General features: G+C 43.9%; 1 protein-coding gene across 1 annotated transcript in view; it reads left to right on the forward strand.

The window, feature by feature from the left end:
- The window catches only part of LOC126527626 (laminin subunit alpha-1-like), a 123,796-nt gene that overhangs the window by 70,111 nt on the left and 26,199 nt on the right, over positions 1–27,486 (forward strand). The window contains exons 34-51 of the mRNA XM_050175438.3: positions 1,004–1,197; positions 4,267–4,409; positions 4,516–4,623; positions 5,098–5,209; positions 6,315–6,465; positions 7,193–7,391; positions 8,486–8,602; positions 9,444–9,604; positions 11,233–11,371; positions 13,342–13,450; positions 14,288–14,578; positions 16,968–17,122; positions 18,799–18,957; positions 19,519–19,673; positions 20,237–20,393; positions 21,042–21,163; positions 22,396–22,558; positions 23,693–23,840. Of these exons, the coding sequence (XP_050031395.1) occupies positions 1,004–1,197; positions 4,267–4,409; positions 4,516–4,623; positions 5,098–5,209; positions 6,315–6,465; positions 7,193–7,391; positions 8,486–8,602; positions 9,444–9,604; positions 11,233–11,371; positions 13,342–13,450; positions 14,288–14,578; positions 16,968–17,122; positions 18,799–18,957; positions 19,519–19,673; positions 20,237–20,393; positions 21,042–21,163; positions 22,396–22,558; positions 23,693–23,840 (2,783 nt within the window). The remainder of the gene's footprint in view (positions 1–1,003; positions 1,198–4,266; positions 4,410–4,515; positions 4,624–5,097; positions 5,210–6,314; positions 6,466–7,192; positions 7,392–8,485; positions 8,603–9,443; positions 9,605–11,232; positions 11,372–13,341; positions 13,451–14,287; positions 14,579–16,967; positions 17,123–18,798; positions 18,958–19,518; positions 19,674–20,236; positions 20,394–21,041; positions 21,164–22,395; positions 22,559–23,692; positions 23,841–27,486) is intronic.

Raw genomic sequence — 27,486 nt, forward strand, 5'->3', positions numbered from 1 at the left:
AAGTGAGGGAACCCAGCATTCGCAAGCACTGATGCGCCATGCTTCTCGTCTTGATAGCCTTGATAGTCTTGACTTCTTGGCGGTGCCAATAGATAGCATAGTGTGTCCAGAAAGAAGTGCGAGAGAGAAGCCTCATTGTCGCTAGACGCATTTCTCAGCTTTTGGCCGCACCAACGCACCATGCTTTTCGGAGGTCATGTGCAGGCTTTGCAGCAGCGGCGCTAGATGGTGCGGAGTGTTCTTAGGGAAGCGCGAAAGTGGAGTCCCGCTGCAGTACACACCTCATACATGACTCCTTTCGACAATGGCAATACATTGTGTTGCTATATTGATGCAATGCTAAACGCATTACCACCGACAGACATAGCGAGATGGGTTCTATCGAACTTTTTAATGAGTGAGGTGGAATCTATTAGGCGAGAACCCAACCAGCAACCGACCGCCAGCCAACTTGGGTGAAACCATGGGATGGTGGCTAAGAAAAGCTTTGCTTTAAAACGCGTTAAGTTGTGTAATGGAGCGCTGCATATATGTCATGCAGAAAAGCAGCCTTTTCCAGCTATAATGCTATTATTTGCATACACCAATGAATCCTCAGTCTGTGAGTAAACTACTTATTTGTTCCTAATGCTACAGTTGCGCTTTTGGTAAACAATGCTTCATAATGAGCCGTCCAACTGCAGACACATGCTATCATTTTGTATATATATACTGGCATCCGAAGATAATATTATATTAATGGTGAAAACAGTTGTTCATTGTATTGAAAGCTATTCAAAAGGTATTTAAAATTCAAATTGCTTTGCTTTGCTTCTGGCACTATTAGATTCATATTTGATGTGGTCTCAAAAATAAATATTTGCTCACCCCTAAATTTATTAAATATCGAAAATGACACATTTTGTCATATTAATGCTATACCTTCTTTTGTAGTGAAAACATCTAGCTTAACAGTCGCATTGCGTAGAAGCAACTTTTAACTGGAACTTTCTATGTTATGCAGGTGTGCAGACGGCTTCTTTGGGAACCCGTTGGTGGATGGAGGTCGGTGCGAGAGGTGTGAATGCAACCATTACGGGTCACAAGGTCATCGCTGTGACCACCTGACCGGCGCGTGCCACTGCTTGCCCGGGATCACCGGTCGCGACTGCTCCATCTGTCCGGCACGGCACATCCTCACCGAGTATGGGTGCAAATGTGAGTCCTGTTTCGCGAAGTCGAAGCTGTGCAATAGGCTTATTTTAACTGCATTTATGTTTCTAAAAAAACATTGCAGAAACAAATGCAGCCAAACTGAGAGGCAAACAAATACTAATCTCCTTCCAAGCCAAGTAAAAAAAGAAGGAATAAGAAAGGCCTCTCTGGCAAATTGGTTCTGCAGAAGTCCACCAGGTGGAGGAAGCTTTATGATAAGGAAAGTTTTCACTACTTAAGAATAGTGCAAAGCTACAAAAAAACAAACCATACTGGTTTCACCAAAAGACAGCTTATCAGATGAAGAAAATTTGTCCTGTCCTGGAGATTGAATCTGGAACCAGCAGCTTCCCGGTGCAGCCACTCTGCCATATGAACTAACCAGGATGCTTACAGTTTGCAGAGTGTGGTTTCATTCATCGGCAGCTTTAACCTTTACACAGTCGACTTCCATTAATTTGACCCTGACGGGACTGACGAAACTGGTCAAATTATCCAGCAGGTCAAATTAAACTAGAGGCAGAAAAATATGCTGAAACATACCGCTGATTTATTTGGCAGTACAATAAAATTCTGTTGATTTGACCCTGATGGGACCGACAAAATTGGTCAAATTATCTGACGGGTTGGAGTAAATAAGTGTTTTCAGCAGGGGATGACGTGTGTGTGACGTATTCACTGTCCCCTAAGTTCCGCCAAGGAAGACACTGCCACTAAATGGGTCACCATTGGGGTCAGGTGTGTGCGCATTGACCGGTCAAGTTCGAACTATCCGGCGCACGCCAATTTTGAGGATCAAAATGACAAAAAAAGTTTGGGCCCATAGAAATGCATGGGCACCAGCTGGGAACTTAGGTTGAGATCGCATTGATCGGAAAATCGAATTAACCAGAGTTGAATTAACGGAAATCTACTGTACCACTTTCAGGTAGATGACGGTTTCCTTTTTCAAGAAACCTCTTTGTGTCTGGTTGGGTTCTGTCCCAAAACACACTTAAGACCCATACAAGAGGGAGGGAAAGAGTTAAGTAGAAGGCAGGGAGGTTAACCAGAATAATGTGTGTGTTGTGTGTGTGTGTTCAGAGTCTTGAACTGCAGCGTCATTCCTCGCGTTGGTATAACCACGGCACCAGCAGAACTGCACGACGTAGTCGATCCATCGGTATAGATGTGCATGTGGTTGCTGTACTTCTCATGCAAAAGAAGTAAGCTCAGCTGTTCTAGAGCAGGGGCCGGTATATCTGTCTTCTTCTGTAGTCCTGGAATCTTTATATGTACTTGTGGACGGTTCAAACACCACGGAGGAAACGCTGGCTTGGCCGCAGGTGCGTACCCTGAAGTAAACGACGCACGATGCGCACTGACAATGCTGCTAAATGTTGAGCAGGGTCTTGCAGTAGTGAGGCTCGCCAAATGGTGGGAAGGGGTCCTAGCATAATGCCTGAGATGCATACGCATTGTCTCAACGTTAATGTGCGTCGTGATTGGGTAATCCTGCGCAAGAGCAATGGTTTCAGCAGTTGATGCACTGCGTGGTAAGCCAAGACATATCTTAAGGGCTTGGGCTTGAATACTCTGAATCGTACGCAGGTTAGTCTTGCAGGTGTTGGATATTGCAGGCAGGCTGTATCGCAGGAATCCGACGAACAACGCCGTGTACAGCTGTAACATAGCGTGTATAGATACTCCCCAACTTTTTCCTGCAAGGAACCTGAACAGGTGACAGATAGCAGTTAGCCGTAATTGACACGTAATTTGACATGCGGAGTCCAAGACAGGTCTCTGTCAATTACGACTCCCAAGAATCTGTGACTTCTGCTGTATGGTATAAGTTGTCCGTTAATAGATACACCGTAACCAGACATTGGCTTCCTCGTGAATGCTACCATTGCGCACTTCCAGCATTAAATTTCAAGTCCTTGTTCACGAAGGTAGCAAGATGTCATTGTGGCAGCCTTCTGAAGCCGAGCGCGAAGCTGAAGTCGTGTCACACCTGATGCCCAAATGCAGATGTCGTCCGCATAGATGGAAAGTCGTACGGTGCTTGGCAGGTTGTCAACTAATCCACAGAGGGTGAGATTGAAAAGAGTCGGGCTAAGCACTCCGCCTTGAGGGACTCCTCGGCTACCGTAATGTTCAGATGTCGGGCCATTTTCTGTGTGCATGTAGAATGGTCTCCTCGGTAAGTAGCTGCATACCCACATATATATCTTACCACCAAGTCCGACAGCTTCTAACGTGCTAAGGATGGCTTAATGGGTGACATTATCATAAGCCCCTTTAACGTCTAGAAACAGAGCAGCAGATAGTCGCTTACAGGCCTTTTGGTGTTGCACAAATGTTATCAAGTCAACAACGTTGTCTGTTGACGAACGGCCACGTCTGAATCCGGCCACAGCATCTGGGTAGATTTCATAGTACTCGAAGTACCATTCCAGACGTGTTAAAATCATTCTTTCCATTGCTCTTCTGACACAGCTGGCAAGTGCGATCGGACGGTATGAGGAAATGTCCAAAGGCAGACACAATACACAAAGAAGACCCATACAAAACAGCTAAAACCCATGATGACAAACTGTATTTTTGAGGCACAAATCCAAAGTAAATGAATACTATATACGTTTCTGACTAGGTGCCCTGTCCTGCTTTCTTTCTGTGCTAGGGTGGAAAGAATAAGCGAAACTGAGTGGCTTGATTTTTTGTTTATGGAAACCACCTGTTGCTTACTTGTGCTTGTTCTGTGCAGTTTCTAAGTCCTAGGTATTGTGAATTATGTGATCTAGAGGGATTGCATTAACTAGGCTGAGTTAACGTTTTTCTTTTAATGGAAGCTTGGTTTGACTACTTTTAAGAATAGAGTGCTTTTCTATTGTGAACAAGGTCCTGTTTCACTCACAAACTTTCTTACGTAAAACGCAACTTGCTGGACTGTAAATCATGCTTGATTGATGCTGCGTGGTGAGAATTCAAATCAGGTTTGACGATTGTTGCACAGCTGATGCATGGCATATGAATGATCGGTGGCAGGCAAGGTTTAGTTTTGAAAGTCTCTAAATGACACTGGTGTTGCAGCCTGTGATGACGACTGCACGGGACGGCTGCTTGATGAAGTGGAACACATGTTGGCGCTGCTCAATCGGTTAAATGCCACTGACATCATCTCCGCTCCCTGGATTCACTTGCTGGCTATTCAGGAGACCTCTCGTGTGATGAGGGTGAGTGAGTAAACAGCACTGTTGCGCAGTTTGTCAGTACAGTGACATAATGCGTATTTGGAACCTCAGTTATACTCGCTGTCTGTAACATTGCTCTGCCTTCCAGACCGACCTTGACAACTACCTCCACCTAGTTGACAGTGGCAACCAGGTTCTGTCCAACTTTTCGTTCCACTTCAACTTAGAGACACAAGCACAGATCCTGTATGAAAGGGTATGTATAAATTGTTGCATTAGTGGGCTATTTGCTGCTGAGTTCAAAGGCAAACACACAGATGCTTAGAGCGAAGCAAGTCTGCTGTTCGTAGCATATTTTTTTGTTGTTGTTGAAGGACAGCAGCTTGTTAAATTTTGGTCAGCTTCCTTAGCATTGTGATCATGCTAGTTGTACTACAATTTTATCTTGAGTTTTTGAAAAGTCTTGATTACCTTTAACTGCTGATTAAGGAGTTTTAACTAGGACTACTAAACATTGCTATCACTTGGCTACAGTATGACCTCTAGGGCAGTGATTTTGATTTAAGTTCCGAGGTTTTTGTGTTGTATTACAGTATCCAGTACAAAAGATTCTACCGTTTTTGAAATTGTGGAGCAGAACTTTGTACAACAGAAAAACGAGCTCTGAATTAGACGACATCGGTTGTGGAGCTATATTTTCATAGATGACTCCTGATTTCACGCATTGCAGTCCAAAGACATGGTCCGTACTCTACCCGGAGTTGCGCATGATGTCGACCACCTGCTGCTGAGAGCCAGGGATCTGCTGGAGCTTGTGAACAAGTACTGGAAGGAAATCATTGGTACGTACCACATTGAGTTCAATTTGCACGCGCTCCTGTTGAGCCATGTTAGGTTGCGGTGTTTCCTCTGTCTAGTTATTGTAAAATGCCACATGTAATGTGAGGTATTACTGCGAATTTCAGCGCTTCATATTTGTTTCCAGTATTATTTGTAAGGACCAGATTAGAGTGCATGGATTAGAGATGGGTGTAGCTGATTGTCTAGTTGAGAATGAAAGGAAGAAATAAAGTCGGGTAGGTCATGTAATTGGTGCCCAGGTAAGGAAAATGCAGTTGAGGACAGCAGAGATATGATATGATATCATATGATATGATATATGATGTATGATATATGATGTATGATATATGATATGATAGATATGATAGATATGACAGCAGAGAGTGCAGTGGTATGAAATTAGAAAGTTTGCCGGCGTGGCATGGAGTCAGATGGCACATAAAAGGAGCAGTTGAAGATTACTGGGACTCAGATTACTGAGCTGAAGACTACTGGGATTACCAAAGATGACCTTTGTCCTGCAACGCGCATAATAGATGATGATGATGATAATAGCACTGTTGGTACCAGTATCTTCTAAATTACTGTATTTGCATGATTCTATGCACCCCCAATTGTAATGCGCGGTTATTTTACTGCCAAAATATAAAAAATATTAACTTGGTGTCGATTCTGCCATGCACATCAAGTGACAAAATCCGAGTAAAAGTGTATCGTGTTGAAACAACTTTATAAAACATATACAAAGGGACACAAACATGCACACAGCTGAATCTTAGCGGCTAGTCGCTATCGGAGTGCAACAGCACCTCCTTTTTGCTGTTTACCGGCCACAGAAAGTCGTCCTCAGTTCCATCTAATGCATTAGAAATGCCACATGTACAGCATACTGGAAAATGGCAACCACAAAGCAAGACATAAGAAACCTTGCACTGGGGTTTTTGTTTTTTTAAGTAAGAATCTGTTTCGTTTTTCAGTTTCAGTATAATTAGTTCTGATTGCAATGCACATGCAAATTTGAATGCACTTTTTATTCACAAATGATGCGCGTTAGAATCGTGGACGTACGGTAGATAAAACTTAGATTGAAAACTAAACTCTTTCTAGATGCTGTGGACCATCTGAAGCATCACGTCTTTGGGCATGGTGGGACAGCCACTGGCATCGAGCGCCTCGTCGAAGAAGCAAGACGAATCCTGCTGGAGTTGCAGAAGCGTAACTTTGAGCGTCCCTTGGATGAATCAAACAGGGAGCACAGGTGTGAATGTTTTACATGTCTAACAAATGCCTATCCTGGTATTGTCGATTGCATTTATGGTGCCTTTCTGAGTTGTAGTCCTTAACAGAAGTATTTTTTTTTAAAGTAGAAAGCATATATACATGAACTCTGACAGAGTGAAACTTTAGTCTATGCTGCATTCATGCGGACAAAGACACAGTAGTACAGGGACAGTAAAAGGATAAACAGGCAGGAAGTGCGCTGATACCTTCAATAAGCGTTTATTGAACACGTTTGTATATTGAAGGAGTATCATCGCTTGCACAAGGGTGTTGCAGGCACTTGAGGTTAACATTGATCTAAACGTACCTAACATACAAGAAAAGCAAGGTTAATTAGGCAAAACGTAAGAAATGCAAAGAAAACAAAACACAACATTTTAAATTCAGCGGATACTACTACCTTATTTGGTCAGCTAAACATTCTCAACCATGCATTTGGCACTTGGTGCATGGTGGAGATAAGTTAAATTATTTGGAAAGTTTATTAGATGGTGCGATAGCTTAGCACTTCATCCATGCATATCCTCATATCCTTTTTCAATCCCTTTGTGTTGTTCGCTGGTCTGCAACAATACATAAACTGGGGGTAGAGCAACCCAGGTCATTTATAACAAGGCAGTAAAGACAGTTTCATTGAGATGCTTGCATGCAGACATTATTGCAAGTTTTCTCTCTCTCTCTCTCTCTCTCCTGATGACTTGCAGGAAGGCCCACCAGCTCCTCGAGAGAGTGAAGAACCTGGTGCTGAACCTGCAAGAAGTGGGCGACATGGCTGAACGACTTGACCGCATTGAGCAGCTCCTCAGCGAAATGGTGCGCCGAATCCAGAACGAGGTGCAGAATCCGACGGCCAGAGCCTTGGACCTTCTGGAAAGGGAGCTACAGACCCTTCAGTCGATTCAGGTGGGTTGAACAAATACTTTTTTTTTAATGCCTGAGGGTAGTGCTAGGGTTTTGTAGTACTGCTAACGGTCATGAAACTTGTGGCAATTCTGCTTGCCAGGTACGCGCACTTGGTAAACTCACGGTAGCAAGAAAAAGATTACGTAGCCAGTAGAAACTTAGATTGGAAATCGAGTAGCAAGAAATTGGTAGCACGAATGCCATGGCACACTTATATTATGCAAGCAATGAGGAACATGATGATATTGCTCGCACATGTCTCCTATGGAACCAGACATTGTGCAGACATTGTGTGGCTAGCTGTGAAGGCAAAGTCACTTGTGCTTGGCAAAAACCATCCAGGTTATCTGTTTCAATTTTTTGGAAACTCACTCGCGTTGCAATAATGTTTGTGATTTATTAAACAGAAATGGGAGAAGTCACATAGTTGTTGTCACCCATGATCAACTTTTTCTTCTCATGAAGTCTTGCATCACTTGGGGCAGTATAGCAGATGATATGCCAAAGGCAATGCTTGATTCACGGCGCTGCTCCGATGTACATCTACAGTGCCGCTGCCAATACTTACGACTGGCATAGCACAGAGTTCAACTCACACGCTTGCATTCTTCATGTCCTCACTAAGCTTGGTCGTCTCCAAAAGATGCAGTTCTTTGTTATTGCCAACAACAGTCTGCTGAAAAGCTTTTCTGTGTACAGAAATGCAGCACAAGTGTGGAAAAATTTAAACTAACAGGCCATTACAGGTAACAGCTGGCTGGCCTTTACGTTTTTGTGATAGGATGTACAAATTCCCTGGTCCTTTCACTTTGCAGGTGTGTCTTCAAAATGATGTTGAAATTGTGGCACAGCACCTACATCTCTAATGATGGCCGTATATCAAAGTTATACTTGCACGTTTGTACTAAGTAAGCTTTTAAAGAGCTTTCGATATTGTTTTGTAAGTTGTTCAGCAGCATGCGGAACTTCTTGCATTATTTCCTATGGTACCTTGATGCCCTTTGGTTAGACCTTCAGTTTGCTTCCTTTGGTTAAGAATGTCTCAAGCTATTACTGATGGTCTGTATTAATTCTTTCTTTTTTTCTTTCTTCAGAATTTCATTGGTGGAAGTCAAGACGGAGCTGGCAGAGCAAATGCCTCAATGGTGGAGGCCAGAGAATGGCTGAGGAAAGCTCGAGATGCAATTATTGATGCTGCCTTCAAGTTCGATGTGAGTTTTGTAACCTTTACTGCATTTTTGGGCATGAAAGACTTGGCATGTAACATTTGAACTTGCAAGAGACAGTGCAGAGACCAAGTGGTGTAACACTGTAACTAATTTATTCATTATGATTGAATGTAATGCCCAGAATTGTGTACTTCCATCTAGTTAAAAGGTTAAACTCGCTGTTGACTTGCTGTACTCTAGGATATTTCAGGTTTGTGTGGAATGAACAGCGTTTAAATTGGTAATTATTGCTTGCCTTCTTGTGAAATGATATTTTCCTGTCGCAAATTGCTTAGCGTAACTACTTAGATTATGTCGTCTCAGGGTTTGTGCAGCAAAGTGCACAAAGTGCACAAAGTACTTAACCCAGTACACATGAAGTGTCAATTTGTTATACTTAGATGCTTCAAGTAGCACCAGTAATGATTTAGACATGTTAGCACACACTCATGGCACTCAATAATACATATAATAATAAACAATAAATACAAGGAAGCATATTTTGCATATATGAAGGAAAGCTGAAATGGTGTCAGCCCATATCAACATTACTTGGCCTTATTTCACCGTATTAATCTCATGCCCAATTTTGCCAGCAAGCTTTTCCAAATCAAGAATTTGAAATTGTGTGTCACATTAGATGACTGAAATGCCAGGTGCAGGTTATTTTTGCATAGAGCTCATGCTAAAATTGTTGATACTGAACTATCTGGTAGTTAAAAACAATGTCATTATAACTTGTATCATTGTTAACTCATTACTCTATGCGTTTGATTTAATGGCAGTTGCCTCTACAATCACAAAATGTTGTGTGACTTATGTTTGTTGGCTTTTGTACACCCAGGAGCTACCTCGACTGCTTATGGAAATTTCTAATGCAACTGATGCACTCGAGGAACGTCGGGGCATTCTAGATCGTCTGAACCCTGAATACAGAGAGAAGTACGTCCTGAGATGTGAACACCACGCCGACGAAATGGGAAACCATGTTGGTGCTCTTGCAGAGTAAGTGACACCTTCTCAGCTTCACTTCCAACAAATACCTCATTATCTCATTATTCAACATAGTGGTGTCCAATACTAAAACTGCACAGAAAAGGAAATGCACAGAAAAGCACAGAAAAGGAAATGTAGTTGACTCACAGTTATTCGAACTCTGCTAATTCAAAATTTTAATTAATTCGAACAAATCCCAAGGTGTTCGTCAGCCCATTTTGTTTTCGATACATCTGGAAGGCACTTAGTTCAAGCAAGGTTCTTGGTTAACATGGTAAGTTCAGACTTTTTTGGCTTCCCATAGCACAGCAATGCAGACAAAAATAATGAAAGAGAGGACATTCAATAAGACGGGAGGTGTCAAAAGACGTGGATGTTAAATATTCAGGCTGATGTGTATGTTGACAGGCACAACTACAAGAAGGCGCCAGGAACCCGCACACGCAAATGTGACTCTGATACTGCAAATGTTCATACAAGGGGCTTCCGTCTGGTCTATTATTTGCGAAGTATCCATTAACTCTACATTTGGATTTGTTTCGTTTATGCAGGAGGAGATGTAGAATTGTTTTGTGAATACGCGTATTCATGTAACAACTCATAAATCTTTCGTGGGCCATGTTATGTTGAACCATGGTCAATTTAAACCAACTAATGAACTTTCATTGTTCCTGTGGGCTTGAATGAATGTGATTCGACTGTGGTACAAGCAGGTGGATAAGTAAATGTGATGGAAATCCATGCTGACATTAGACAAAGTAGGCTGCCTTATGATGATATACCTCTGTTGTACAGTATGATCTGGCAACTGGAACTTGGAGGTAATAAGTGTGCTGTACAAATTGCTGAAAATGCCACGCACTAGGAATTACAGGTCAAAAGTGCCCTGTTGTCTTGGCACATTTGTTGAAGAATTGTCAAAGAAGAGCAAGTGAAATTTGGTGGAAAGAAGAAAAGGTGGACGCATTGTTCTGGTGACCACACCCCATCTTGTACTTGCTGCTACGTCTGTTGCAAGTAAATGCCTCTCACCAGCGTAACTATATCTCTCGACTGGATTCCGCTTCCATCTTTTTCTTCTTCATTTTAAACAATTCTTAAGCAAATGCGCCAATAAAATATTTATTGTCAGAAATGCTGGAACCCAAGGGCTGAACTTGAGATCGTCTGCAACATCATCCAATGTAGGTAGCGTATGGTAAACAAGAACAAAATAAAAGACAGTGTCACACATAGTGCTACATGTAGCATCGCTACATGTAACACAGAAATGAAGGTGGAATGGAGGACAGCCGCATCGGTAGCTGAATTGGTTGAGCATCGCACGGATGATGCTGAAAGGTGTGGGTTCGGCTCCCACCAACACAGAATTGTCTTTTCGTCCACATTAATTTCCCTTTTACTTACGATTTCCGTGCGTCAGTTATAACTGCAGTCGATTTCTCCTTTGTTTTCCTTGGCTTCGTGTGGTAGTGACTAACATAATTCGAGCCCCTTGGTTCCCCTTCTCGTTTGTTACATGCATCGTCATCTCTCTTCACTTATCGTGTGCCAGCTATGCTGAATCATGCATTTATCGACTCGGCCAAACCGCTATGCTTGAAACTTGTAGCGTCATTCTGTTCTCTCGACAACAGCCAGTTCAGGACTACGCAAGAGGTCTCCGAGTACCCTCTGCGGGCTGCCCGTGTCTACCAGAACATTGTCGACGCTCTCCACGATGCCGAGGATGCTGCCCGCAAGGCAGCTGATGCAGCGGACAGAGCGTTTGATGAGGTACTGCCTTTGTTACTCTCTGCTTAACACATAGATTATTAATAAAGAGATGCTAAATATAGTTGACCCTCATCATAACAAGGTCTTATCTCACAGGAAAGTACCATTGGTATATCTGATATTCTTTATAACCATATATTCACTACACACTAATATTGGCAAGAAATTTTTTTTTACTTCGTTATATCTGTGTTCATTATATCGAGGTTTGACTGTAGAAATAATAGGTCAAGCTTAAGTGTCAGATCAGTGTTCCTAGAAGGCTTCCCAAATGTCACTTTTTATTGAGTACAGACCCTTCAGAAGCACAGAAGTGACACTAATGTTAAGAGGTCTTTGGCTCCATAGTGAAAATACAGTGCCTACTTCTATGTAATATGTCCCACTAGTATTCAGTAAATTGTAGTCGGCTACTCATAACAAAAAAGACCAATTCAACAAAGAGTGTGTTAGGGAAGTCAGCTTTCAAATCTTTAGGCACTAGAAAATGCTATTTCAGATGCCTATAACAGGCAGTAAAGCTGTCACTTAAGGCATACAGTATAGGCACCAAATACCTCGTGTATTTTAGACATGTGTAGGCTGAAATCGTAACTTATGCTACTCATCTGAGGATAAATTATGATGTTCAAAGGAACACAGCTCATTAAACCGCTGTTTTGGTAAATTGATCTAATTTTCTCGATAAAACAGTATGAGGCAAGTTGCCTAGATTACAAGATTTACCTGAAATCCAGTGTGACTAGATGCCATGGGAAGAGCTGTGAAAGCAGTGACAAACAAGCACTATCTCCAAATTTCCTGGTTTTATGTTGTGCCTTTTTTCACTGAATATTAGTTTGTAGGCTGAAAGAAATACTCATGATCTACGGAAGTTAGGAGCAGATATTCGTAACTTGGAACATTTGATGACCCAGTGCTCTCTGGAATTGCAGAATGCTCACTGGTCAGAATCTTTGACAGTTGTAAGTGCCTAGAACTCGGGTAATTTTTTGTTTGGGACTGATTGAAGTTTTGAAGTATCTCCATCAGCAACAGCCATTGCAGATAGCAGAGAACCTTTCCTGAGCGTCTGGAATGAGCCCCACATTCCGGGTCAGAGTTGCGCTCGAGCATTCAAATTTCTCAATATTGCCTAAGAATATTAATTGAGTGCACAAGGTCGCTAAGTCACCTTCAAGTGTATTGTCACGTATAGAATCTTGAGAACTTCTCACAGCGATGTTCTAGACTGCTGCAAAGCAGTCTGTTAATAAGTCTTTACACTGGTAAAGTGATTGTGGTAATAACCAGCTTTCTTCAGCAATGTTTCCCAGTGGGTTACAACATTTTAAGCAAAGTGAGGCTTGACAAAGTAAGGAAAAGGGCAATTTTAGGCCCTGGAAATCAAATGCAAGGCAGCAATTTTAAGTAGGGATTTACAGGCATGATGAAGGTGCCATTCAAATATTTCTATACCAATTTTTCGTGCTTATATGTTAAATAGTCACTATCAGGCAGACATAAAGAAAAAAAGATAATTTTTACCTAAAGTTTCAGTCTCTAGCCATAACTTCAAATGATGTGGCACCATATGACATTCGGGAATGCTCCAGGCTTCTCCCAAAGGAAAACTGTTACCTTAATATCCAACTTGGTGATGCATGTGTCCTGCTTGGCATATCAAAGCCAAGCGAGTGTGAAGCTTTTGTGGAGATAACTTGTATATCAGTTATGTCTGTTTAAGTTTAGCGTACAGCATAGAGGAACTGACTAGGAATTAGGTTCCCTCTTTCTGTTTTTTCATTCATCTAAGTTATCTTTGTGCACAGGAAGTCAGTGCCATTGCATTTCATGCAGAAAAAAAAAGAAAAAAAGAACTCAACAAACTTACAAGAACTGAATTTTTTTTAAAACAAGCACAGCCTTCTGTGCTTTACTTATAAACGTTTTGCTAGATGCTAACAAGGCCACTGTTCTGTCATGTGCAGGCATATCCACGAACTGGTGACAGCCTAATGCACCAAGCTGAGAGTGCAAGGGAGCGAAGTGAAGACCTGCTGAGACAGGCGAAGCAGCTCAGGGACGAAGACATACCAGGTAGGACTAGCACTGGCAGAGTTCACAAGGGGGTGGTTTGAGTGAGTTGGTATTCAATGATGTTTTCTTGAAGTTAGCACAAGTCAGAATGAGTGGTGGGAAAATGGGGAAAAACAAGAAGGAAAACGAAACAGGTGAAGTGCTAAACTGAAACAATTGCACAAGGGTCTCTTACACTTACTTACTTACACTTACTAGAAATAAAGTTCATGAGTGTGGTGGTTTCGGTAAGCTAGCACCCCTGGGCTATTGTTTCGGTTTAGACCTCCACTGCTCTTGTTTATACTGGTTTTCCATATTTTTTCCTTCACTCATTCTGAGTTTCACTGAGGTCAAGGAAGCTGGTGAAAGTTTGCTAGGTTTAAATATCTGTTTGCAATAGCTGTGACACCTAAACTTGAGAGGGCTTTTGTTGCTGTGACTGCAACTGCAAAATTAATTGATATGTTGTGTTGGCTGGTATGACATTTGGTTTTTGGGAAATCTCGTTGCTTAGGTTTTCATTATTTTAACCATTGTTATTTATTGCTCTTACATTTTCTTTCTTGTTTGTTCTTTTGGCTCATTGTGTAATGAATCGCAAACATTTTTTATTGTTGATTCATATACTTCCTGTCCTTGTGTGGCTAGTATTTGAATGAGAGAGCTGAAAAGAAAGTTGATGTACATTAGATTAGATAAAGAGGATGGAATTAGCAAATTTGCAGGCATAAGACCGTTCTGGCTTACGCATGATTGTGGGTAATTGGAAATTTCAGGGTGAGACTGTTGTCTTCCAAGCAACTTGAATGATGATGGCAACACATGTCTGGTATCCATTTTTTGTTGCTTTGCTAGAGCTGCAGTACACAATGCGTGTGACGAAGAACCGGCTCAAGGGTCTTGGTGAAGACATTGAAGACGGAGACCAAGCAATAGTGGCCATCAACCGAGAGCTGGACCGTCTTCCCACTGACATAGCTGGTCCACTGGACGATGCGCTCAGGGAAGCCGATCGTGCAGACGGGAAGCAGAAGGTGGTGAACGACCGCGTGGACAGAATCATTGGGCTCCTTGCGGGCACGACAGCCAAAGTGGCTACTTTACAGACGGGATCAGCTGCAGGACTCGACAACCTGACGCGCCTCAGTGAGTGAAAAGTGCGTGTGTGTGTTTGATTGTGTACGCAAGTAGGTTAGTCTTGCCAATTAGCGCCGGCACTAGCTTTGCATGTCAGCATCTCAAGAACGGTGTTGTAGTCGAGAGCTCAACAGAATAGTGTCTGGTCGGGTAAAGTCATTTTAGGGAAGAAGCAGGTCACTGACCATAGTCTAAGCAAAATGAAGTTTTTACATTCTGTTCCCGATTGTTATTGTGAACAAGGGATCCGTACGAATCTCGAAACATCATTTTGTTTTGAATATCATCAGTGACCTGCTTCTTTCCTAACAAGGAAAGAAGCAGGTCAAGTGTTGTGGTGTGCAGTGTTGTGTTGAATGTGTTGTTAGTACCACCCGCCACAATAGCTTAGTGGTTATGCCATTGTGTTTAAGCATGAGGTCACGGGTTCAATTCCACGCTGCAGTGGCCGCATTTAGGAGGGGGCTAAAATGAAAAAATGCTAGTGTTTAGATGCATGTTAAGGAAACCAAGGTAGTCAAAATTAATTTGGAGTGCTCCACTGTGGCATCTTTCATAGTTCATGTGTAGCTTTGCGATGTTAAATGCCATTCAATTTTGAGTGCTATGTCAAGACTAATTTGTTGAGGTTTCAAACTCGACACAGGCTGCATTGTGGTGTTTAGAGAGAGGGAGAGGGAGGGACTAAGTGCAGACGTCCTTGCGCTCTAAATATTACTAAACGACATATGAGGCAAATGGAACTATGTACTGCATAGAATTAATTTTGCTCATCCATGTGTTTGATTCACTTTGGCAGTGCGAATACCTGCGTAGTTACCATATAAGGTTCGAGTAGAATGAAAGCTAAAGAGGGTCATATTGGCTCCAAATACACAGACATGTATGTGCTTGACAATGCCCAGTCAAGGGCTTCGATACCTCCCGTGTGGGGCCGCCTGTTTCTGCTCTACTTCAGCAACAAAGAAACATTATTTTTGCTGCAATTGAGAAGGCTAAGTAAAATTGTTTCGGAATGAAGCTGCCCACGCAAAAACAGGATAATGTAGTTTCACTCAACTCCCATCGGACATGTTTTGCATGGTGGTTCCTCTCAAAGTTGGTACTTTCCAGTGCATAAAGTGCTCCGAGCTGCTCCGAGCATTCCCTCTAAAGGACTTGCACCAGGCTTGGTGACGGTAGTGGGAGAAATGTGAGCTTTCACGAGAGCATTTACAGGGCGGTTCTGAGTTATGCTGCTTCTCCTTTGAAAACTACAGTTCTTGGTGCGCATGGTTCCCGGGTGGGCTAGTTGACTAGCCCACCCAGAATTTAGCAGGAAATTCAGCAGATGCTTATTTTTACAACACTGAAGCTTTCAGCCATTTGTTGTCTTTCTACCATGTTGTCAATACAAGTGCCTTGCAAATTGCCAGGTACTTCTTTGATGATCTTGAATCAACTGAGTATCTTTGATAAGCTCTAGTGCATATGTCTCTGTCAATAAGGCAAGAAAGGCACAGAAGACGTAGATTTTCCTATTCTGCGTAATCTGATAATGGCAAACGAGAATAAGGGTGATGCTTTGAAGACATGACAGAAAGCTGGGTGAATTGGTTAGGTAATGCCATTGAAAAACAGCTTGAAACTTGGACAGGACAGAAGAAATTGACTTTTAAACATGCAACACAGAATGCCATCTCTGTCGCATCCCATCCAATGTTTGCACACTTCGTGACAACATTGATGACGTAATGAACTCTTCAGTTCTAAAATGTGAGTACCTGCCACAGTGGCTGTGGCCATCCCCAGCTAAGTATGAGGTCCCGGGATTCCCGGCTGACCATATTCCAGTGGGGACAGGGTGCAGAAATACCCATGTACCATACTTTGGGCCCGCATTAAGGTACCTCAGGTGATCGCAATTTATCCGGATCCCTCTACTATGGTATCCCTTATGGGACATTCAACCCCAAAATCTAGTTTTCGAAAAACTGCATAGTACTAGTAGTAGCAGCAGAGACATTAACAGTAGCAGCAGTGGCAGTAGTAGTAGTAGTAGTAGTAGTAGTAGTAGTAGTAGTAGTAGTAGTAGTAGTAGTAGTAGTAGTGGTAGTGGCAGTAGTAGTAGTAGTAGCAGTAGTAGTAGTACTAGTAGTAGTATAGCAGTACTTTATTCTATATAGGACAAAAACAGGGAGGGGAAAGGAAAGGAAAGGGCATAGGGGTTATAGTTGTTTCACTTTCCAGTGAACACCTGAAGTGGCCCACATTGCGGGAAAGATACAAGGCTATAAAATGGGAGTTATGATAGAAAAGACATTACGAAGAAATTGGGAGCGCATAAGTGAAACGTATGTCTCAAACTTATGCGAGATAACTGAGTGTTGTGACATTGGCTTTCATTGTTACTCTGTAGTTGACGAAGCCCAGCGGGGCATCAAGCAAGCCGACCACCTGGCCGGCCGCTCTGAGCAGTCTGCTGCACGAGCTCGCCAGGCACACAACATGCTGCAGCTCAACCTGAAAGAACTTCGGGACAAGATCCTCCTGGCTAGACAAAGGGCTTCGAGTGTGAGTTCCATAGTGGCACTTAGCTTTACATACAAAGGGCCCAAATTCATGTCCCGGCACAGTGTAAGCTGTCGGTTGTGCCGGCCTTATAGCTAGCTGGCCACACTCGAACTAGCTTCATGGACCATGCGTTGCATGTGTCTGAAAACAACAACACCCTTTCCAATTGTGACTGCCTGGCTTTGGCAGCATATGGTTTTTATTATTTAAGCATATGATGTAGTCACACATGCTTAGACGACGACACATGTGATTCAGGATTGAAACTGAAACTCTCAGTTAGAAGCAGAAGCTAATTACAGGCCACAAGAACGAAACCAAAATTAATTATGCGACAAAATATTAGAGAGATTTAAACTCGGGGGATGCAAGCGTTTGGGCCCCCTAGCGCTTGCATCCCCTAATCCCCCAAATCTAAAGCTTTCCATTATCAATATTTGCTGCTATCATAATACAATATGAGCAGTAACCAGACAGATGCCTGAAAACATTTGTTTGCTAGGCTAAGCTGCAAGGCCTCACAGGTTTTTGGATGATACGCAAGACCCACAAATGGGCTGCTCCAAGCACATCGTCTGACCTAGCAAATAGGGACGTATACAAAGTAGGGGGGGGGCACATTGGGCATGACCCGACCCCCACCCAACCTTCCCCAAAAGTTTTGAGCACCAGGGATACCTGGTGTAAAACGACATACGGCAGCACCCACTTGCCCTGCCCCCCTGCCCCGGTCAAGTGTGTGCACCCTCTCCCAAGCAATTCCTGGCTATGCCACTGCATCTAAGATTAGAATTAATTAGAACAGTAATTAATGTGTCAACATGCAGACTGGTGGCACCGTTCCTGCCTCCATCCATTCTCCCAACTGCCCGAGCTTTCAAAAAGCATGTTTCAGCTTTAAAAGAGTGCTACTAATTGGAATGGGCCGATCTTTGTCATTGCATGATAGATAGGTAGGAGAGCTTGCTTATGGTGTTTATCATATCATCCACAGTTCACTTGATTTTGTGTGCCAAAAAAAGAATGAAAGAAAAGCATGTTTGTTAGTCATTCGGATTCCGCTTCTGGTTATGACCACTTGATTATGTGTCTAGTGAAGTTGCTGGTACTTGATATTATAGTGCTGTTTCTACCAGGTATGTTAAGCTATCATGTTCACATTTGCTCGATTACTTTTCATTAAGTTTAGGGAGGTGGACACATAGAATGATGAGCTCATTTGCATTTGCAAGTAAGTTGGTCTATTGCAACAGCTTATGAACAAAGGAAGCAGTACAAACACGAGAGTGTCCTGAAAAACTGATACAAACTGCTGGTGGTGGGTCATGTCAATGCAAAACAATAAGTTTGTACGTGTATACGAAAACAGGAGACATTCAGTTCACTTCATTGCATCAAGGTTTTTAATGCATTATGCCTCAGAATATGAGTCGATGGACAGAAAACAGTTTGTTGAATTAACGAATGCTTTTGCACAATGCTTTTGCACAATGCTTTTGCAATGCTTTTGTGGTTGCCGAGTCTAGACATTTTGCAGTCAAAATGCAAGATGTTATGTAAATTGAGATGTAATTTTCGCAACACAAGGTTATATTTTGAACGTACTCAAGTGAAAGGGGGATACGCTTCAAGAAAAGTAACTAATACAGTGTCATTAATGCTGTCCTTGGTTGCAGATACGAGTGTCACTTAGTGCTGACTCGAATGACCAGTGCTCAAGATCGTTCAAACCCGAGATTGAGTCAACTATGACCAACAGCATCATACTGAACTATGCCATCAAGGAAGATAACCAAAACAGCATGCTGTTCTTTTTGGCTAACTCCAAAGGAAAGGTGAGGACTTTGCCTTAGTATGAATACATCAGTGCCATTTATGTGAATAAGTCAGGCATTTTAGTTGAATGGAAATCTAGACTTATGTGGTTAATTATCTGTGTCTGTGTGTTAACATGTGCTGAGAACTTCCGTGCCAGCTGTTTCAGCGTTGTGTTTAGACTTTGGTGCAGTTTAGCACAGGCCGCTGTGATGCTAACTATAGATTTTGGTTAGCTTTTTAGGCTGAATAGAATTTAGTTTTTTGGTGCATCAGTCATAATAGCGGAACATACACTTCTTCCTTTGGTCCAGTGTACATATACCATCGTGATCCACAGATACCTTGTGGTTTGATCAACTTGACGCATTTGTGTTTTTCGTCGTTTTGCGCAGATGCAAACAGTTTTTACAATTGACGATAAACTAGGTGGTTTAGCTAGTGGGGAAAATGGTTTTAGCAAACTGGACCTTGTCATGAGGATGTCTTTAGAGACTACACATTCCTGTATTTTGCGCCGTGATGTGAAGGGTGCGTTTTTAACTGTGTCACCATTGACTCTCCCATGAATGTGTATTCAGGAGGACTTTATGGCCATTGAAATGGTGAACCGAAAGATCAAGTTTTCGTGGAATGCTGGCGGAGGCACCCACAGCATCACGCACAGTATGCACATAGACACCAATGATCCACAGCTTGGACGAGATTCGAACTGGTACAAAGTGGAGGTCTTCAGGCAAGTGGCTGCCTTGTGCTAATGAGCTTTTAAAAGAATATTTCGTGAATGCCGATAGAAAATATTCACTACTTCATGGCAAACCTCACACACTGATCTTTTGGTTTGAGAGGTCGCAGAAATGCAGTCCTGCTGTTTACGGAAAGTGTTGAATGTGCCATATTCTTGTGCATTCTGCGACTGGTGGGTGGGAATGTAAGCATTGAGCACCATGACGATGTTGCATTCCATTGATGCCATTCTTAGTGCAATTTAGAAATGTGATCAATGTCACATAGTTTTGACAGCAGTTCTAAAAATACAATTTCGCATCGTATTAAATTGATTTCATTTCATTTTTTAAAATTTAAGGGTTTTTCAGGTTTTCAATAAGGTGCGCGAACCCTGTATAAGGATTCAGTATATATAATATACGTGATTTCAGTATGGTGCAGATATTTTGTCAAACAGTATCACAGCTAAATGTCATGTTATTTAAGCTGTTTTGCAGTTTTTATGTAATTTCTTTTAAGGTATTCAGAAGAAGTGCATCACAAATTGATAATAAATGTCTCCTTGAACAGAGTTGGCAACGTGGCGACCTTGAGCGTCAAGCGCAAGCCTGATGGTGCCCGCGATGATCCCGAAGAGATCACGGGGGCTGCGCCAGCTGGATTTGGCAAGATGGATTTGGACTCAAGCTCCCACTTTTACGTTGGTGCAGTGCCTGACAATATTTCGGTGAGTAATTGCTGCAAGTTTTCTTTGTAATTTCTCCCAAATTGGATATAACATGAAGAATGGAATCGAGGCCTGCTCCACTTACATTTAATCTGTTCGGGTGCTGCAGAGAACTGGCCTGGTGTAATGTAGTGATTCCTTTGCTATCATACACTGCTCACGATAAGTCTGATAAGTGCGCCACAAGTGATACTACTACAATGATGCCGGCAGTCAGGTGACATTGCGGTAGCTTAGCTGGAACTTACTTAAAGGGCCATTTTCAGTTCTACTCATGGCTTGTAATTCTTTTGTAGGGATAGCTGTTACTGCTGCCATTGGTATGGCCACGATTTGACTTTTTCATTTATACATAGCTATATGTATGATTTTCTTCATCATTGTTTGAAGTGTTGCACCCTTTTGAGCCACTTAAGTAATCTTTTGGGATCTTACTCTCCTTTTGTCCTTCTCTTATCACCCACGTTGGTTATTCACGGTTGTTTGGCTTGATGGAATACTTTACTATACTTGTTCTTTGTTTCATTTCTCCTTGAAAGACTAGTATGGCAGACTGTAGCCTAATCTTTCCCTTATGGAAAGATTAGTAAAAATTGTTCTTCTTCTACGTTTAAAAAAAAAAGGCCGTTGTGTTATGTCTGCTCCCAGGCTGCACAAGAGCTTACTGCAACAACATTTGTGGGCTGTCTGCACGAAGTCATTCTTGACGGCAAGCAAGTTGGTCTCTGGAACTTCCTTACAAACGAGGGCTGCGATGGCTGCAAATCAGGGTAATGTTTATTTTTTTATAGATCAAAATTTCTGCAGCATGATGTAGAAAAAGAAATGCTTAGGCAAGGCAGATGGAACTATGTTTTTGCTCTTGCTTATTACTTTCCCACCTGTCTCAAATAATTTTAATCAAAGAGAAACCCATGAATATACTGATGAGTTGATATACATGTCTAATTGCCACTGTGCGTTTAATACCGTAAATGTTCATTGGCATTGAAATAATTTGTGGCCAACCAGATTTTAGATGTGTTTTGTCATATCAAAGAATTCGTTACATTCGTTTGTATTGTATCAAGATTTGACCATATGTTAAAAAAAGGGAGACGCACTTTTGTTTTCTAGCCTGCCAATTTTATAGCTGTTAGTAAATCTAAACTTGGTAAGTTTCTTGTCTGCAGAGTGCTTATTAGCATTCAGTCAGCTAACTGTTAGTATTACAACACTCTGCTGAAAAATTGTATGTGACCCGCTGTGGTTGCTTAGTGGCTATGGTGTTGGGTTGCTAAGCACGAGGTCATGGGATCGAATCCCAGCCACGGTGGCCGCATTTCTATGGGGGCAAAATGCGAAAGCACCCGTGTACTTAGATTTAGGTGCACGTTAAAGAACCTCAGGTGGTCCAAATTTCCGGAGTCCCCCACTAAGGCATGCCTCACAATCAGATCGGGATTTTGGCACATAAAACCCCGTAATATAAATAATTTAAAAAAATTGTATGTGCACCTAGGCAGTTTGTATAACACAAATGAAGTATAAGAAATAATTGTTAGTTAGATGTGCTGATTATTTCTCCTTCGCAACATATTCTCATGTAGCTGTTACCATGTGAGGACGGGCAGGCAGAGGGGGGATAAATTATAAACAATTTATTTGGTGAACTTGTACTCCCTACACTAAGATACAGCTCAGTGGTGGTGGTAGCAACAAGTGTGTTTGTCAGTCATCAAATAAAATGACGGTTTCTTGTGTCTGACCACTTTCACACATGCACTGTCGAATCTTCCAGGTGCGATTGCAGTAACAAAGTAAGTTCTAGAATGCGGCACAGTTATTTATTCTTTCTGGAAAGTACTGCTACATTCAAGAATCGTGTGTTATCTGATATTGGGGAGTACATTCTTGCTGGCAGCAGGAACGTGATAACAATCAGTGTAGCCAGAGCTAACGAGACTCTTGTGGCAATATGGCAACGTGCCAACTGCAAACACTGCATGCAAACAAATTTCAGGCCTACTGAAGATGTGGACCCAAGTGCATTCCACTTCAAAGGCGACGGCTACTCCATCCTGCCTCAGATACGCCGCTACCAGAGCGGCAGTTACTACATCTCTCTGCTCATCAAGACCTTTGATGAAGATGCGCTGCTGTTCATCTGTCCAAACCCTGATACAGTGAGTGTTTGTTGATTGTGTTTTGAAGGAGCTTGAAGAAACCAAACATAAATATACTGGAAGACGGTATGCTGGGGTGTCTTTCTTTGGACTATACAAAATTTTTTTTAATTGCCTGTGGCAGGTAGCATGATTCTAGCCTTTTAACTGGATTATTGAAAGAGGCAGGCATTACTTGCATGAGAAATCTAAGTGCATATGCACATAATTTTGTAAAATTCAGTAATGAACTTTTTTAATCGGTCAATTTAAGGCACAATATTTTCCGCATGTAACCGTCTCTGATAAGTGATAGCTTGGCCACCGAACGCATGGTTCTTGGAAACGTGGTTTGGAGGGCTGCAATACGATAGCACATGAGCGCAGTCGCATGTTCATTTTTATATACTGCGGACTTTCTTTAAATTCCGTAAAAAAGCACCATGCAGAAGGTATGTTGCCGCAAAAACTGAATTGGTAGTTTCTGAACACCCTCTACAACGTAACGAAACATACTTGGTTCGAAAGTGAATCTTAAGATGTTTTCTCATAATTCATCTTAGTTAATTAACTATTTAAGCAGTATATAAAAAATGCTCTGAGTGCCACATGGCAGCATACAATATCTCATTGGTTTCATCCAGCTGCGGTTTACCGCTTTATTTTTGTCACTGAATCAAATTATGTGAAACACCCACTATATATCTATATAAGGTGAACATAGCTGTTGTATGGCTGTTGAGATGACAAAGAGCATGAAGTTGAAAGAAAAGGACCCTGCAAAACTTTCTTTTCTGTATCGGCAAGCCATGGACAAGAATACCATCAAGCTCATCAACCTTGTTGTCACTTATACTACTTGCCATTCCCAGGCCACTGCTTGCCTCTACTTGTCAGTCCGCTCATACCATGCCCTATCATCCTTGTCATTAAGTGCCATGATTTCTGTTCTTTGGTACAAACCTGCTAGTGCCAAGAACTTTCACTAAGTTGCAGTTCTTCTATTCTGGGCTACCTACTGTCTCATTAATATCGTCAACACCTAATGTGAGACCAACTGGGTTGGAGTATTAGGGGAGACGGTAATGTAACCCCGAGAAAACTTGAAGCATCAAATTGTTTTTTTCTTTTGCCTTTGCCAAAACCTTTGTGCAGGGCGAATTCGTGTCGCTGGGGCTTCGGGGTGGCCACGTGGTGTTCCAGTTCAAGGTGGGCAGCAGTGCGCCCTTGGAGTTGCGCACCAAGCGAAGGTACAACACCGGAAACTGGACCCGTCTGGTTGCCGAGCGAGAGAAGCTGCAAGGTTCGTGCTCCCTTGGTTTTACACGTAGAGCTTCGTACAGTCACTAGAGAGAACTGTGGCGCTAGTGTCTATGGGAGCTGCAAGCAGGGCAGTTGAGCCAGAATGCGAATGGTGGGTAGTATATGGATTTGCCTAATCTTCGCCCTTCTGGCTTCGAATTGCTTCGCGACTTTGCAAAGTGATCATTTTTAAGAAAGTACTTCGTTATATATCATCAAATGAGCATTATTAAAGTTGCCTGATGGCAGGATTCAAACGCAGGACTTCTAGCACAGAAGCCCGGTACTGAAATCATTACGCCACAAACGCGTGGACAAGTGGAACCACTGCAGTTTGCAGTGATCATGCGTGCTTGCAGAGTATTATTGCCTCCTGCAATAAAAAAAGTATAAAGTGCTTCGAAATTTAGTTAAATTTAGGCCTAGATAAAGTCTAATAAACAAACCCACAAGAACATCTAAAGCCCCAGGCACGAAGATCAGACAAATCCTTGTACTATGCTTTACGATCGCAGCGCCAGAGTTCCCTCTAGTAATTGTAGGAAACGCTATGGTTTTACAGCAATAGCTGTTGTATTTGCGGGGAGGCACATCTTCTGCAGGTATTGGCTAACAGGTCATCCTTTTTTTTATTGGTATTGTGGGAGATACGGGGTTCTCCTCCTCCGTACTCTTGGGACAAAGGAACGACAACACAGTAGTGCAAACAGTCACAAGGGCATTTATTGCACCTTTCATGGATCAATGCCTGCTAGCCGAGTTCATATCCCCAAAACATGCCGATAGGCGCGCGACAAATCTAGAAGTTCGACTCACCGCGTCCTCGCGAGCGAATATGTTCGCTCCATGCTGGATCCCAACGCCTGGTCGTTCGCGTGTATAGTCACGCGAATCGTGGCGCGTTCCAAGGCGGCCACGCGAGGCGGTCTCGCAGATGCATCGGTCGCCGCGCGCTCGCGGGAGACGTCCTCCGCCGCGCGCCGACCCGCCGGGAAAAAGAGCAAGCGCCTGTCCCTCGGCGCCCGAGTAACCCCGCCGCGACGGTGGCGCCATCTCTCACACCGCGCTTGTACCACTCCGAGCGCCGCGGGCGCCAGGCCACGCGAGCCGTGCGGGAAAAACAGCATATCAGGGGATGCGCTATGCGGGAAAACATCAGGGGAGGCGCGAGGGTCGCGCATCCCCACATCCCCCCAACCTTAAATCACTTCTTATTCCGGCGGAACATGTCACACGGTCTAACATTAACCCGTGCTTCGCGAACAAGGTGGTACATGCAACAGTGGCCGCGCCGGGGAAATGTCCACCCGCTGTCCGTAACATGCGAGCCGACTGTCCTTGGGGTACACCGCTGGCGTCCGCCGGTCACAGCAGCAGCTTTGCAGACTCGACGGCATCATTCCAGGCCAGGACTCCGGAGACGACGACGCAGTAGTCGGTACGAGCAAGCGTCGCTCGCGCCGACGCGCCCTGCTGGCAAGAGCCGCCGTAGCTGTCGGTGACCGCTGGCTCCTTTGTCCGCCGCCGAGGGTTGTGAGCTGGGTGCAGGAGGCCGCCGAAGTCGCTGCGCCGAACTGGCCCCAGCATCACCATCGCCCGGGGTGACTCGATCGTAGTCCGGGGCAGCAGCGCAGACGATGTGCAGGTGACAGCAAGCCAGGGGTGACTCCAATCACGCTGCGTAAACTCAACACACTCGGCAAACACTACAGTAGTGCAAGGGAGAGGAATTCTGCATGCGCATCGCCCACGTGGTACGATGTTCAACTCGGCTAGCAAAAGATCGGGCAGCTACTCAGATGCTAAGTTCACGTGAACGAAGCTCGCTTTCTTGAGTCGAACGAGTAATTTCAATTCGTGCGAGGCTAACTAGAGTGAGGGAAGCAACTTGCAACACCTCAACGCCACGGTCCACCAGGTTGTGTCCCTCCACGTGCGACAGGCAGCTTCGTAAAGCCTTAGGCCTAAAGCGTCGCTACTCTGACAACCGGCATCCAAAAACAACACTCAAAAAAATGAGCGCAAAACAGGCAGCCGCGAGGAGACGTTAGCTCTGTGAGGTGGTCCTACTCCGCTCGGTGCACACAGCATCCGAGTTGACGGCGCCCACCGTCCCAGACGGTGTCGGAGCGCCCGGTGCCAGGCCGCAATACCAGTCAGCCCGTCATGGCACCCGTGGCCCGCGGCCACCCGGCTCCCAGAGCCGCGACTTCATCCGAGTCAAAGAGATAGAAGAAGCTATTTACATAAGAAATTCGGACCACCCACGAGGCTTCCGTACTCACTCGCTTCAGGCTTGCCACTGCTCCGCGGGCACTCAGCCTCGCTCTCCCAGGATGAAGACCACGTGGCTCTCGTACCGACGAATGTCATTAAAAAAACACTTGCCAAAAGGCTTAGCATGTTGACATGTTCAAACACACTACAGCCACCGCCGCCTCGCTCAAGAAAGCACGCCGCCGACGCTAGCGATCAAAATCCACGCTAGCCCTACGCTTCGGTTCGAACAACGGTCTCGAACGAAGCAACACTTAAAATTATCGTCCTATGCCCCAAGAGCCCCACGTTGGGCGCCAGATGTGGGAGATACGGGGTTCTCCTCCTCCGTACTCTTGGGACAAAGGAACGACAACACAGTAGTGCAAACAGTCACAAGGGCATTTATTGCACCTTTCATGGATCAATGCCTGCTAGCCGAGTTCATATCCCCAAAACATGCCGATAGGCGCGCGACAAATCTAGAAGTTCGACTCACCGCGTCCTCGCGAGCGAATATGTTCGCTCCATGCTGGATCCCAACGCCTGGTCGTTCGCGTGTATAGTCACGCGAATCGTGGCGCGTTCCAAGGCGGCCACGCGAGGCGGTCTCGCAGATGCATCGGTCGCCGCGCGCTCGCGGGAGACGTCCTCCGCCGCGCGCCGACCCGCCGGGAAAAAGAGCAAGCGCCTGTCCCTCGGCGCCCGAGTAACCCCGCCGCGACGGTGGCGCCATCTCTCACACCGCGCTTGTACCACTCCGAGCGCCGCGGGCGCCAGGCCACGCGAGCCGTGCGGGAAAAACAGCATATCAGGGGATGCGCTATGCGGGAAAACATCAGGGGAGGCGCGAGGGTCGCGCATCCCCACAGTATGTAATTAATGACAATGTTGGCACCAGCTACTCTCCTTCACAGGGAAAGCAAAACTAAAAGTGCAACAGAACTGAAAAGCACTGGCGATAGTCAACCATCACGAACATTTGTAAAGTTTAAACGATGAGTGATAGGCACAAAAGAGAGTAAAAGGACACTAAGAAACACATACAGTTCCGTATGCAAGTGATATCGCACAAAAGAGTCTGAAAGCACGCACATAAGTTGACAGTTTTGCAGATGAGACGGCTGATGTATCTGCACATAGCTGCATAACAGGATGCATACCAACATATAAAAAAAATCAGGCATGAGCTACACACATATAAACCGTGGTACCCCCCCCCCCCCCCCCCTAAAATTTTTTTGAGCCTGAATTGTGGGATAAGCGATATTCAGCATGTGCACTTCGACATGCTTCGAGTTTGACCTACACGAGACGGCAGGCGTCGCCCTTACAGTGAAAATAAAAGAGAAACACATGAGGCTAGTGCAACTATCCTTATTCTAACCATC

The sequence above is a fragment of the Dermacentor andersoni genome, chromosome 9, assembly GCF_023375885.2.
Source record: "Dermacentor andersoni chromosome 9, qqDerAnde1_hic_scaffold, whole genome shotgun sequence".
Taxonomy (NCBI): domain Eukaryota; kingdom Metazoa; phylum Arthropoda; class Arachnida; order Ixodida; family Ixodidae; genus Dermacentor; species Dermacentor andersoni.